We start from the raw sequence: 15,692 nt of genomic DNA, 5'->3' as shown, positions 1-15,692 counted from the left end.
TTGGTGTCTGATTGACTCGTGATATCAATTGAGTCTAAAACTTAAATATAAGCATAAATATAAATTTATAATAATATTATCATCTCATAATCCTTCTTTTAGTTAATTGAATTTGTTTCTAATTTAAAAAAAATTTAAATCTACTAAAATTAATTACCACTTCAACAATCCTAATTTTATTCTATTATTTAAAATTTTAAATATTTTAATTTAACTAATATTGCTTAATTGGTTTTTATTTGAATATAATATAAAATTATCAAATTGACTCTGAATTAGTGTGGGAAAAATATTGTGAAGTATAAAACATAAATCTCAACACATGTAATTATCAAGTTCAAGCTAATCAATTTTAACTGATATATTTAATATTTGTTGGCCCAATCAGCTCATTTAATATGAGGAATTCACACTAATGTCTAGTTCTTCTCTTATAAATACCAAACATCATTTTCTTTTGTTTTTATCGAAAATCCTCTTAAACTTTTAAACTTTAACGCTCTAAAAACAAACCCCAAATTTTATACTTCTTTTCAAAAAAAAAATTGTATCTTTAAGGTTTTAAGAAGAACTAATAGCTTACCATGTTGTCTAATTTTGTTAATAGTGAAAATGTTAAGATTTTGTGAATTTAAACATTATTTTTTGTGATATTTTAAACAAAAAGAGGATCGAGTTGTTATCACTTTCTCACTTACTTGCAAGTATACGAGATCGTTACTAAATAATAATTACAACGAAATAAGTCTATTGAATAGAAGTATTCCAATAATCGAACTCATAGAAAGGTTGGTATTAAATTGAATAATTAAACAATTAATGGAACTTAAAAAATTAAATAAAGTAATCTAAGATTAACTATGATAAATAAAAGAGGAATTTTATCAATCTAGCAAATCTAACTAAAACTAAGAAGACAAATCAAAAGTAGACCGTGGTGATTATACACAGAGGTAGTGGTCAAGATGCCTGAAAAATTCAGTTTAGAAAATAGTTTTGTTCCACGGTAAAAAAAATATTTTTTTAAAACCCGAACATTGTGATATTTATAGAAATAAACTTCTTTATCAAATTCATACATCTGATATTTGAATAGGCTTCTAATCTAAATCTCGGTTTTCAACCACTCAAGTTTCTCCACTATTCTTGACCTCGGCTTGCTAGAGTGTGGGTTCTACTCAAAAACTGATGAATACAATTAAAATTTTAATTGATATTCTCACTGAATGTCAATATCTTTCAATGGACTTAAACCAAAAACAAGTTCTCAAGAAAATAAAATATATTACATCCAATTCTCATCCAAATACATGGCCAATATTTTTTATATTTATTCAATTTAGTCCCTATACTCGGGATACATATATTCTTTAATATCTAACATCGAATCAAAATCCAATTTCACACTTTCATTAGGGACCTTTATTTTTTATTTATAGCATAATTTCATGAAAAATTTCAATTTATTCAATTTAGTCCCTAATATTACAAAGTTATCTAACAAGATCAATTTACTTTCTAATTTTGTGAAACCCCCCAAATGGTCAAATTGGAGCAATGAACAAGAAAATCTTGGCAACTTTGAAAAAAAAGGTAAATGATGCCAAAGGTGCTTGGCTTGAAGAATTGTAAGGAATCATATGAACCTTAAGAACGCCCCCTCATACAGCCTTATGGGTTCGTACCACCATGCACGTGAACACATACTCAGGAGACATGTGTTGGCCTTAGAGTAGGATACATGTTGACATGCATGAGAACTCATCTAATCTTAGTATGTCATATTGAGGAACCGTGCCTTATAAATGGAGAAAATGTCCTCCATGAAGAGAGACTCACGAAAACACTCCACAGTACCAAATCTTATTTTTTTTTTTTTTTTGGTAATACATCATGCAACGATTTCATATTAAGACAAAGGAAGGTAAAATCTAAAGTTAGAACAGAATTTACCCCATCACATGGTAATATATCATTGAAACAGGCTTGAAGTTTGCAAATGTCTCTAACTCATGATGAGTACCTCAACTACCAAGTACTTGTCTTATTTGATGCGCATCCAAAGTCTTATATTGAGTTTCTTCTTTTCAGCAAGAAGAATTTCTTGGATAATATGCAACTTTGCAATAACACCATCCATTTCAACAATTGTATTATACATTTGCTCTAAGTATCGTCAAGACCTGTCGATGATCACAAAAGAGACTCTGAATCCGGCAGTACCCTTCTTCCAAGCGACAAACCCCCCATGACCAAAGCTAGCCGCACTATTGAGAGATGAAGGGGAATCTGTTGTGCTTCCTAATTTGCGTGCAGAGCCTGATTTCTGCAGAAAACTAGAACAATGATTTGTTTGTTCAGTCTTTTACTAACCATAGTGCTTGCAATGGATCAGTTCTCTTGTTTTCAAAGATAACATTGTTTATCTGCAACCAAATGCTCCATAAACGTGCTACTATTACTCTGTAACAGTAGGAGTTAGCATCCATGGTTGGATCAATCACTAGTTTGAGAATAAGCTCCTTCAGGTTTCTAAAGCTCACTTCACTCGTATGTAAACCCAACTCACGTGCAAAGTTGCATTGGATGAAAAGATGATCAATGTCCTCTATGCTGGAATAGCAACAAGGGAAAAAGACGTCCAAAGAGTGCAACAGTCTCTTTACTAGTTCTACCTTACAAGGTAAACAATTTGAACAAATCTTCCAAAGAAATAAGACCTGTTTAAACACTTCCATAATTGTTGCCATTTATCTTCGCTCCATCCTTAAGTTATGTCCCATCCTTTGAGTGTGAGCTATAAGATTAACCTGGTTTAACAGAGTAAATACCTAAAGCATTTGCCCACCAAACTAAACGGTCATATTTCTCCTGAAAAGAAAATCTTTAAGTAACTTCAGTCTAGAATCCTCATAGAAGTGAGACTCCATACCATCAACATTCCAAATCTGCTTTAGAATCCTTACTAGATCATGATAAATCTCACCATCCACTATCAGAAAGCTTTTCCCCATTTCCTAAGCACCAGTCCAGCCCTTTAATCCGGAGGTCCTTCCGTGTGTCAGAGCCTTTGCTTTTGACTGCGAGGAAATTCGATTGTCTGCAGTATTTTTTGACCAACGTATCATTTAACAAGGAAGCGAATTCTCGAAGCTTGCCTAGCAAGGAGAGCTTAGTTGAATTGCTTGAAAGCCCAGGCCGCCTTCAAATTTAGGAGCACAAAGCTTATACCGTGTAGAGAAATGTCATGCTTCCACCAGCAATTACGCATGGCTTTATCCATAGACTCGCAGACTTTTATTGAAGCTCAAAAGCAAAACATTTGGAAGACTGGTCAGATAGATTAGATAGAAAATAGTTTTGCCTTTCACCGGTAAGTACCAAGCTGAAAGACGATATATACTTTTTTTTCCCTTTAGATTTGAGTTAATTTCATCTTGGCCGCTTGGCTTTCACCTTATTGAATTAAGCTATTTTTTGCTCCTTTCTTTCTAGAGACCATCATTCCTTATCCACATCTTTTTTTTTTCTTAGTGAAGTAGTAAACCCAACTTACTTCATCGTTCCTCACAGAGTCTTTGTGAATGAAAACCCCCCACTGTTTTTGGTGACAGACATGAATATAGATGAAAATTAAATTCCTAAACTTAATAATTCTTACCATCTCCCTTACAAAATTGAACGTTTCCCATTCATATAATAGAAAAAAATCAATAACCATCATCCCAGTACGAAATCGGCCATTCCATTTCCTTAACTAACAAATTCAGCAATTGAAATCAGAAATAATACAAGATTGAAACCATAAAACATGCATTACCAAAATCCAAATTCTAAAATCACCACCCAAATCAAAGGACAAATAAACTGAATCCAACCACAACCACATGCATCTACCCCATGCATACATAGACAGAGAGAGAGGGTACAAAGCAAGATTTTTGTTTATTGAACCATCATATTTTAATATTAATTAATCCATCAATTTCAGCATCTCATATTTTAACAGCCACACCATGAGTCTTAAGGATCTGGTTAACTATGAGTTGATTGTCTCACCAACAGATAGCTAATAAAAACAAGGAACAAGTACAAGGTTTATCACCATTTCTATAGATTGCTGACCATACTATTATTATTGGCCAGCTTATTCCTCTTCTTCTGCTTCTTCCAGCCAATTCACAAATGGCTCCAGGGCCTTCACAAAGGTTTGCCTGCCATCATTTACGGTATATTTTAAAAGATAATATATATAAATAAATGGAATAATATGGACGAGGAAAATAAAATTCAACAGGAATAAGAAACAACAATAAAGCTTGGACTAGAGAATAAGAATGAGCAAAAGGCAGTAAGAAAAATGGTTATTTGGCAGGTTACTCACACAGATATAAGCACATGCAGCAGACTCCTAAGCAATATTTATGACCTCAACAATGGGGTTGGCTGATATAGAAATTGGTCCATCCTTCATTTTCACATAAAAACTAATGACATAACAAGAAAACTGAACCTTCGCCTTACACGGTGATAATTCAGTATTCTGATTTATTATTATTATGTTCCGGCAATCACTTGTGCAGAGTGTTGTCAAGGACTTGCATTGATCATTGCACAAGGTGTAAGGTGCAAAAACGTTTATCCAAATAAAAGCACAACATGAAAGTGTGCATTTTTGTATGTGTGTTTGTGTTTGTTTATAAAATAAAAGATAATAATTTTGATAATAAATCCAAAAAGGTAAAGCTTTTTCTACACAAGCAAATTGTTCTTTTTCCTTTGTTAGTCAATACTCAAATATTTAAAACTGGAGTTTTGCGTTGTCATTTTTTAGGAGAATTTCAATGATGTCGGTTTTTGCACCAACTGCCTAAAATAAAAAACCTATGCCTCGACATACCAAGTGTGAGCTTCACTGAAAAGATCTCAGGCACTTTAATTGTTTGGTGCTAAGGTGCTAAGGTGCAACAACTAAGTGCATGCCGTAACAACACAACTCCAGTGCTAGGCAGAACCACTGATCTATGTTACCCTAATTCTTCATTTCCCTTGAAGTATCTGACACACATTAGGACACCAATATGGGATACAATCCTTCCAACATATGAAAACATAAAAGATAATTGAGCATACCCATGTCAAATACATTCCCCTCTTCGACACTCACCACTTAGTTCAAGTAACATAGCTACTAGTGATACATCATACTTCTCAAAGATATTAGAGCACATATGAAATGAATGCATACCTGCCCTTCGGGTTGGTTCCTTTGCGGAACCAATGAAGAATGGTATCTTCTGCAAGGACATCCTGATCATAGAGAGATCTCACAATCTCGGGAAACAGCTTCATCAATTTTGCATCCTCATAGCATTGCATCTGAACTTTATATATAAGTTCCAGCTCAATGTTTCCACTGGTGCAGAAAGAATTTAACAGCTTTGCCCATGTTTTGACCTTTATCACAAGAAGAGGTCCTATGTTTATTCTCAAAATGATAACTAATAATTGAGGATAAAATTGACATTATTATCAGAATTACATCAATGTTATTTATGCACCACTACAGGGAAAGTACTAGAATTAATGGGATCAGGGTGGAAAATTAACTGATGTGGGAATGGGCAGCAGCTGGATGCTCCAGTCAGACAAATGCATTCATGTAGAACATAATAAAAATCATGCAGGCATTTAAAAAAAGTAGAAGCAAACATGAGAATTCAATGACAAGGTACCATATAAAAATTTTGACATGTGGGAAATGGTAACTGTTAAACTTAAGCTCACGTCAGATACTTAAGCACTAAGAAGTATAATCATGGTATGGGCAGGTGTCCAAGAACCAATTTGAGCCATCATTTTACTTCAGAATGCATTTCAAAAAGAAAAGTTTACTTTAGAGACTTTACACAACTGCAAACACATGCACTGCATAAAACTCTGCAAAATGATTACTTCTACATTTCACTGATCAATTTGAAACCAGGTAGCCATCCAACTTCCAAATACTTCCAAGATAACGTTAAAGAGTGTTTAAATGAGGGATTTGCCATAGGAATTTCATTTCTATCAAAGTTTTCAAAATTCCAAAACTAGATTTTACTTATTTAAGCAAAAATAATAGAGAATTTCAAATTTTGTACAGAATTCCAGAATGGGTTTCAATAACTCAAATTCCACCTAAAGAGGAGGTTAATCTTATTTCGTATAATAAATATGGTCCCACAATAAAATAAAAAATTTAAACTTCAAAATATCTTTTTTATCCAATTCTAATAAATATTTTATATTATTAAAAATATTCATATAATTTTACAAATCTAATGATATTCGTATTGCATATTTTTATATTATTTATTTTCAATATCACTATTTTTCTTTTATAATTATTTTTTAACTCATGAAATTCCAATAGCCTAAATTTTTCCAAAAAAAAAAATTTATCCAAACAAAATAATCACAAATATCAACATTTAGAAACAATGTATTTTCAAGATATCCAAAATTTTAAAATTCCTGTTCGAAACACACCCTAATAAAGGGACTAAACCATGCAATTGTTCACCATCATCCCAAATAACCAAAGGACTATTCTGAAGTGAGATAACCAACAATAGCAGAACGCAAAATGCAATGAACCACAAAAGTGGTGAATATAACGTAAGGCAATAACATATATCAAACCTGAAGTACTCAACTTCAGAATGAGATGTTGGAAAATATAACTAAACATACTATTATTCAAGTAACAACCAACCTAGCATGTAATAAAAATTCATACTCAACAATCTCATCCACAATCAATTGATCAAATCATGAATATAAGCATCAATTTTCCCCAAACCTTCTTCCTAGTATTGTGTTATGGCCTATTGTGGCTGATGGTTCAGCTCATCAAAGGGAGACTGAAACCTTCCAGCTCATCAAAAGGAGACAAAAACCGTAGGACTTGGTAGTGAGAGACCCAAAACTTTTAATGGTTTTTGATAGAAATTCTGCTTCGGGTTTATTATTCCATGAGTCCTTTAAATAAGGGCTAGTCTTATTGCATAGATAGGAAGCCTGTTCTAGAAAGGAAATAAATTAACTGAAATAAAATCATAATAGGAAACCGAAGGAAAGAAATAAAATCACAATCTAAGCTTAACTAGAGAATAAAAATTAATGGCCCTTCCTAAACGTAGATTCACCCATAACAGGCTGGATTCTGAGGAAGTCAACATCCAGGCCTCTAAGCTGAAGCCTGTGAAGAAAACCTGATTTTGTTGTAAACATATCTTTCTTTCCCCACCATTTTTGATACCGACTACATTAACCCTTCCAAACCCATATAAGTGAAATCAAGAAAAGGACAGAATAAAATAAGCACCACTCACAAGAAAGCTAGCTACATCTACATATCCACACATGCACATAGATGTTAAAACAAGGAAAAGAAGAAGGACAAAGCAACAGAAGAAAGATCAGAAGTATGAGCCCTCCAAGGTTCCTGAACCATCAGTAGGTAGCATAATATTATGAAATCTTTATTAGTTGCAAAAGATTCAATCCATTTTACTGTCATGTGCACATAGGTTTCAATTACCACCTCCTTTATGGAACTTTTTCTAATAATTTTTCCTCCATATTTTCCATGGGGAATAAAAATTTCCCTTTATGCATGATACCAGAGATTATGAACCTATTTCCAGTAATGCTTGATAGAGGTAGATTTTTCATTAAGTACCACACATGCATCTGCTGTTGGGGTTTGAGTTGGGCCACTAGATCATGGTGTGGCTAAAGGGCATAATCTCCTATAATGCATTGAGCTTCCATCAAGAAGGCTAAAAGAGAAATAAATGTCGAGAGATAAACTGTAGTACCTGTCGCAAAGCTGAATTGGCATTCTGCTGCTGGTTCTTTCCAGACCACTGAACAGCATCCATTATTACATCCCACAGAATCCTTATAACCTCAATATCAGGTAATTTAGCATCTTTAACACGTTGTTTGACAGTTTCAATGACTTCAGACATATCAGATTCCTCTACTATCTGTGTTGTCAAAGCAGACTTCATTTCCTTCAATTTTACCTCAAATATTTTTTTCTCATTGTATTCAACCAAGGGTACCAGCCCTGCCTTGCTGAAATCAACAGAATTAAGCACAACTAAATTTGACAGAGTCAAGAAACATAATATATACAGAAAGACAGAGCATGGTTCGCTTACAAATACAAAGATACAATAAAACCACATACTGTAACATTGCCGATCATATTTAACAAACTAAGGGTGCATTCAGAGAGCTGGATGATTAACAGATGTGAGAAAAACATCCTATGCCTGGTTCTGAGTGCAATTCAAATGACGGGATTGCAAATAAAATGGATCATCCTTTCAGCATAGGATAAAATCAGTTGTAAGCGGGAGGATTCAGAGGATAGGGTGATTGGTATTTGCAGCTAAAACTAATCCTGATTTTATTCTCCACTGACAAATTATCTAGCTCTTAACAGTGAAAAGTATATGTTCAAGCTTTTAAAACCATAAAACTTCACATTTATATTATATTCATATCAGAAATAAGATATTTACTTATATTTAAATTAAGAAAGGGTAATTTTGACCAATGAAAAGAAATCCAATCCTACCCTTATCTTGTATAGATAAAAAACCATCCTAGTCTTAATCTTGCGCATACACAAAACATGGGATAAGATAATATCATTTAATCCTATTCACTGATCTATCTCCCTTTTTATAGATCTATTTCATACTTTGATTATTATCCATCCTGGCCATTTTTCTGGACAACAACACACCCTAGTTCAATATTTTCGAACAGACAAATCAAATTTTGGCATTAGACATCAACATATATACTTAATCACATGAAACCCACTATGAAGAAAGATTCAATTAAATCACGATTATGTAGATTCAATTAAATCACGATTATGTATAAATCTTAAGTTAATAGCACATTTAACATTAGTACTGCTTATCACTAATAATGTCAGAAACAAGCAGATACTTGTTTTGACCAATAAAAACCATGCCCCAGGTTTAATTATATATTAGCAATCTTGCTCTTATATCTCTAGTTTCTTTCCCTAATTCCACTACAAGGACCAAAGTCAAGTATACAATTTACCGAAATGTCAAACCAATAAAGGTGTAATTCTTTTTAACCAAAACTTCAATCTCTAACTCCAACATAAATTAGGAATGCATATTAGTTTGGTTCTAACTAGACTGAAAAGTTCTCCATTTCCAGACGATGCCTACAAAAAATATATCAGACAAAAGGATATGCAGGGAAATTATAAACAACAATTCCTCTCTCTAACCAGATAGCTTACGTAAAATGCTCAGAGAAACCTTCAGCAGATCGCTTTGTGGAGGGGAAAAACTGCAGGAGATCGTCCTCAATTTTCCCTCGCTTCAGAAGAGAAATTAAATCATCAAGGCTATTATCCACCAGATAGTCCTTGAAGAAGTCTGTTATGAATGAAAGAACTAGCCCTTTTGCCACAAGGTTATCCTTGAGCAATGGCTGGAACACAGTCTCAGGTGGCAACCCTGATAATTTCTGGGAGAAAGCAAGTGCTGTGAAAATTGCAAGCTTCTTCCTCTCATTTTCCTCGAAAAGCTCCAAGGACTGCAAGAGCCTTCGCATAACATTTTCAAGATTCTTTATCAGAAAAGGTCTTCGGCGCAAGATTTTCTGAATGTAAATCACAGATGGTAAAATGGCATCACGTTTAGCCTCACACTCTATGATAGAGTAAGGGTGGCGCTCCCCTTCATCAGGTTTAAGTGTGCCCGGTTGTGTGCGGCCTCCAGCAAAAACAACCTGCAATTGCCATATCCAAATCACTCCAAAGCAGTATAACCAAAATCCACCATGGGAGAAGGGAGGGAGCAAGCAATTAGAACTCCACTGATTTACAGAACTTCAAAATTAAATCAAAATCAGGAATATCTCGTTTTAATATTTTCATTGAAAGAATTTTGGGCCTTTCTTGTGCAAAATTAGTTAATTCCAAGCATGAAAGAAAGAGAGAAGTTACTTTAGATAGGCCAAGTAACCCTATAAGAAAATTACTTGTTACCCTAACAAAACCCAAATCAAAATCGGGAATACCTAGTTTTAATATTTTCATTGAAAGAAATTTGGACCTTTCTTGAACAAAATTAGTTAATTCCAAGCATGAAAAAAAGAGAGAAGCTTATTGTAGATAGGACAAGTAACCCTATAAGAAACCTACTTGTTACCCTGACGAAATTAAATTTGCATGAAAACAAACAAAAACTATAAAAAGGACATCTCTAACATTCCAGCAGATATGTAAGCTAAAAGTTTGGAGGAACAACATAATCAAGTTCAGGGGAGAAGTGACTTGTCAAGTATTCTTAACATGGTCTTTAACAGTATCAGGTTTTACTTAGAAACTTGATGCTGGTGTCAAACCATGAGGTAAGCATAGTAGGTAGATCAAGTGTTAGCCCCAACACATCTACCTAGTAACCACCTAACATCCATAACACCAGAATGGTGAGAGAAATCCCATATCTATTTGTCCGGTAAATCAACATTTCATATTGCATGATCTAAAGATCCAATGGAAATAACAGAGAATAACCAAATGCAGTCCTTTAATGGAAAATATCAAAACAATGAATTTCCATATGAACAGAAGTGTACCTCAAAGAAGGTGTCACCGTATCTTGAGAAGTTAAGATCTGAAGATTCAATGCTCCTGGCAACAAGTTCCTGCAAGACACAAGAAGTCCAGAATTATGCTTAAGTCCTAGTGTAAAAAAACGTATATTGTGCTTCGTGATATTTACCAGGTCACCAGCATTATCCAAATAGATCTGGACTACTGCATCAGCAAATGCTGAAGGGTCCAGGGGTGCAGCAATATTCCGTTTGCGGGTCTTAATCCGCGTACCGCTGCACAACAGATAAATGATACTTATGCACAAATTAGAAATAGCATCTAAAAAATCAGACAGGAACACTATTAAAGTTCTTCCACATGTTAGAATATTACTTTTCTAAAGACAAGCTAGCACATGGTTTGATTTCTGAGAAATCAAATGGGAAAATTTTCAGCATCAAACCCAAAATAAAAAATAAAAGATTTAAAAAGTTTATATTTTACAGGTTCGATAAACATTCCGTAGTTATCAAAATAAATAAAACAAAACCCTAAAGAAATCAAAATTATTAAGGGAAAAAAATAAAAGGTGCAGTTTATATATATATACATATATATCAAACATACATGGAGATGTCTAGCAGAAAAGTCCAAACTTTCCCCACTTTTAAATCAAGTAAGAGCTCTAAAAAATGAGAAACTGCAAGGATGTCATACCATAATTAAATTCAGAATAAAATTCAAAGAATTATCCATTTTTTGAAGTTAAAGCATAAAAGTTTCAGAGACAAGGAGATAGAAAAAACTTTGCAGCTAGAAAAAATTAACTTTGGCCTATTACTTAAAAAGTTCATTGAACCTAGCATGTAATTAGCATCGCGTGCTTCATAATACTAAGAATTAGAGACAGCCCAGTTTACTATCTTTTATAACGTCAGCACCAATTCCACTAAGAAATCAGGATAAAAAAAATTAACTTACCCAAGAGTGGGTTTCTCCTTCGAGCTGCAGATATGCAAGACCAAGATCAAAGACGCAAGCATTAAAATCAATTAGTCAGTAATCATATATAACAATTGAAGTTTCTTACAAATAAAAAATTGCACAAAAGGTAAATGCCTTCTTAAGCCCAATTTTTTTTTTCTATATTAGTTTACAAAGGTGAAATCTCAAAGGGAAAAAATATATAAACAGTTTTTGAAGGAAACCCAATGTAAGGAAATAAAGATCAATAAATAAATAAAAACCAAAGAAAAAACTATATAAACAATCACGCAGAAGCGGGCTAAAAAAAACCAAAACCTTCCCGGAAAGCACAAATTATTATAAAGTATGGCTCAAGGCAAGAAAATTATTACAAAATAACCTTTTTGCCTTCACAAGAAGAAAAGCCTAAAAAGGTAAAAAGAAACCCCAAGAATTTATGTTCTTTTTCCCTATTTAATTAACCTATTTAAACATCATCGGGAATCAAATCAAGAAATTTTCAAACCAAACTAATAGAAAAAAAAAGTAAAAAAAGAAAACTTTAAAGAAATCCCTAGATAATGAAACATGGATCAGGAAATAGCTAATGGGGTTGATTTTTGGCGAAAGAAAATAATAGATCTAAGTTAAAGAAGAAGGAAAAGTGAGGATCGAGAATGAGAGTACCTCATAAACCAAGTCGAAGAAAAGATCAGAGGAGCGGAGAGTCTATTGGATTTGAGAGATTTTTGAGAGAGAAGAAAGAAACCTGACAGAAAATAAAGAGAGAGGAGTGCACTGCGCTCTGATAATTTTTAGACAAAGATTTTATAGTCGTAAATAAATAAATAAAATATCATATATCGGGTACTTTATCACCTAAGCATTACAAATATCATTCATCCATAAGTCATGTGGGCTTTTTTCCTTAATTTAAATTTAATTCTCAATATACTAATTTTATCAATATTATTTTTTAAGTTAAATTTAGTTTTTTTTAAATAAATTTTTGGATAAATGTATCAAAGTAGTGTCTTTAGTTTATCTCATGTTATATTTTAGTCGCTTATGTTTAAAATGTTATGTTTCAGTCACTTAACGTTATCGTATTGTAACATTTTAGTCACTGAGCCGTTGATTTTCGCTAACGGTGCAATGGTAAGCTGACATGGCACATTAAATCATCATTTCAAACAAAATTTTTAGGTTAAATTCTACAATTGGTCCCTATATTTTTTCATATTGAACAATTTAATTTTTTATGTTCTTTTAACTTTCATTTTTTTTCGATTCTCTTCTGCTTCTATCTTTGTCCACGAGCTCACCTCACTCAAAAAAATTAAATTGTTTAAAAAAATTAAAGTATAGGAACTAGTTTTAACAAATGAAAAACATAAAAAAATTAAAAGAAATGGAGGAGGAGGAAAACAGAGAGAGAAGTAGGAGAGAATAGAAAATAAAGAAAAAATAAATAAATAAATTGCTCAAAACGAAAAAAATATAAGGATCGATTGTATAAATTAACCTAAAATTTTTGTTTGAAATGATGATTTAACGTGTTATATCAGTTTACCGTTACACCGTTAATAGCAATTAACGGCTCAGTGACTAAAATGTTACAAAGCGATAACATAAATGTCTAAAACATAAAATTTCAAACATAAATGACAAAATGTAACCTGAGATAAATAAAAAATAACTTTACCCTAAATTTTGTTAACAGAATTGCTAACTAAAATATTAACTTTATAACAATATTCTAATGGCAACCCCGTGGGAGTCCACGTCTACTTCATTTGTATAAACTACATGAATAAATAAATTATAATTATAAAAAAAAAATTCAAGATTTTAAAAATTATAAAAAGTTCATAAAAATTTAAAAAATAGCATGAATGTTACGTGGATTGTCATATAAGTTGTCATGTTTAAATATTTAACGTTTTAATCAATATTTCTATTAAAAAACAATAATATGTTTCATTTTGAAAGATTGATGTCAAATTTTACTATTTTTAAAAAGTCGATGATCAAATTTAACTAAAAACAAATAATGATCAAATTTAACAAAAGATATAATCATTAAGAGCTAAATGTATTATTACGCATATTCATTATTATATGTTTGGCTTAATACCTCTTTCTGTTTTTGTACTATAACTAAATTACCACTTTGGTGCACGTACTATTTTTTTGACAATTTGGCCTTTCCACTCTACAACGCTCATAGCCCAAACTGAAATTTCTTTTAAAAATAATTAAGGTAACGAATAGCACTATCGCATACAAAAAAAAAAGAAATACTTAAAATATTTTAAATATATTAGAAAAATTAAAAAAAATCATAAAACCTCAAAAAGTCTTAAAAATTAGAAATTCTAAAGTTAATCTATTTTTTAAATTTATATAAAAAAATTAATTATAAGTATATGAAACTTCAAAAAAGTTAAAAATTTTCATAAAATTTTTAAAAAATGGTTAGCTTGGAATTTTAGGTTTTTTTAGAAAATCTTGGAATTTTATGAAAATTTTTAAAGAATTTTAGGGTATTTTTGAAGATTTCAAGGATTTTTTTATGCTTTTATGATTTTTTTATATTTTCTAAGAGGTTTTGAGATTTTTTTAGTAAAAAATGTCATAAATTTATTAAAATTTTCATAAATTCTACTATTTGTTTTAGAAAACTTAAAATTCCAAACAAACTTCTTTTTTTTAATTTTATAAAAAATTTTAAATATTTTTGAAGATTTGCATACCTGTGTTTTTAAAAATGTTTTTATAATTAAAAAATTAATTATGAATTTTTTAATTTTTTAATTTATAAGATTTTTGGGGGTTTTCTATTAGAAAATTTCTCTTTAGAAATTGATTTTGTTGCACAATATATTTTTTTTAAATCGAGCAATTGTGTTATTTACAACAATAAATCTTAACCAAATTAGTACCTATATTTTGAGTTGGATAGTTTAAAACATTTCTCAGCTTTTGATTTATTTACAACAATAAATCCTAACTAAATTAGTACTTATATTTTGAGATGGGTAGTTTAAAACGTTTCTCAACTTTTGATCAAAACGATCTTCTTCATTAATATCAAACGTTGATCTACTTAGATTGTGCACTCAAATTTCAAGAATTTATTGCACAAAGTGAAAACTTTATTAATATTTTGTGGAATATTAATTTATCTCAAAAGCTAGAAACTGAAAGGACAAACTCTCTAAAATTATAGAAATTTTATTGGAAAAAAATCACTCTAGATTTTAACAGGGAAATCCTTGCTTAAGTGGTGTATTTGACATAGCTAACAGTCTCTCTATATACAGAATAATACAAGAGTCTCAATTGAATAATAGTTAAATAGATAATATTATTTTAATAGAAAAATACAAATATTCCCTTTGGAGGAAAAATATGGGGCAATGACAATCCCTTATAGGAGCTAGGTTGTCGCCCATTGCTAGCTTCTCTCCCATGTTGGATATTAATTATATATATGTTTTTGGTCTTTAAATCAATTCATATAGTTGAATCAACCCAATAACTATTTTTCTATTCCCAAAATTATTATTTATTTAAAATAAATTTACTTAATTTCCTAATTAAATTATTTCATCAACTTAATTTTAATTCCATTAAAATCATCAACTTAAAACCTCTTTTGTATGTATATATTTGTAATGGCTCGTTTTTCGATTAGATTAGAAAATTTAATTTCGAGACTAAATAATTCAAGTTGAGCTACTTTGAAAATATTTAATTCGAGTTGGGATATGCATGTGAAAATTAGGGAATATAAGTAGTTAGCAATTAATTAAATACATTACTTAGTATAGTACAAGAACTAAATTGTAAATGACCAAAACCGAGTGAAATTGAGTTGAATATTTAACTAGGTTCTTAGTGTGAAATTAGGTCAATGACCCAAATGCAAATAAACTCTAGCTAAAACTTATTAGTGGCATGATTCAATCTTAACCCTTAATCATCTCCAACTTAGGTATCATTAAATTATGGCCATTAAGTTTATTTTCTAATTAGTTAAATTAAGGTAAATGTATATAATTATAAGCAT

The 15,692-nt window shown here is 31.4% G+C and overlaps 1 protein-coding gene across 1 annotated transcript; it reads right to left on the bottom strand.

The window, feature by feature from the left end:
• Window positions 1–3,926: 3,926 nt before the first annotated feature.
• On the bottom strand, window positions 3,927–12,524 carry LOC121229670 (basic leucine zipper and W2 domain-containing protein 2). Its single transcript, XM_041114445.1, has 8 exons — window positions 12,305–12,524; window positions 11,633–11,656; window positions 10,839–10,944; window positions 10,693–10,761; window positions 9,347–9,840; window positions 7,866–8,127; window positions 5,249–5,457; window positions 3,927–4,214 (listed from the first exon to the last, which is right to left on the bottom strand). Exons 1-8 carry the CDS (start codon window positions 12,307–12,309, stop codon window positions 4,148–4,150), a joined length of 1,236 nt encoding a protein of 411 aa, XP_040970379.1. The 5' UTR covers window positions 12,310–12,524; the 3' UTR covers window positions 3,927–4,147.
• Window positions 12,525–15,692: the final 3,168 nt, after the last annotated feature.

This window comes from Gossypium hirsutum, chromosome A05, assembly GCF_007990345.1.
Source record: "Gossypium hirsutum isolate 1008001.06 chromosome A05, Gossypium_hirsutum_v2.1, whole genome shotgun sequence".
Taxonomy (NCBI): domain Eukaryota; kingdom Viridiplantae; phylum Streptophyta; class Magnoliopsida; order Malvales; family Malvaceae; genus Gossypium; species Gossypium hirsutum.
Note: the sequence above shows the minus strand (reverse complement) of the source record. Positions and strands in the feature narration are given on the sequence as shown.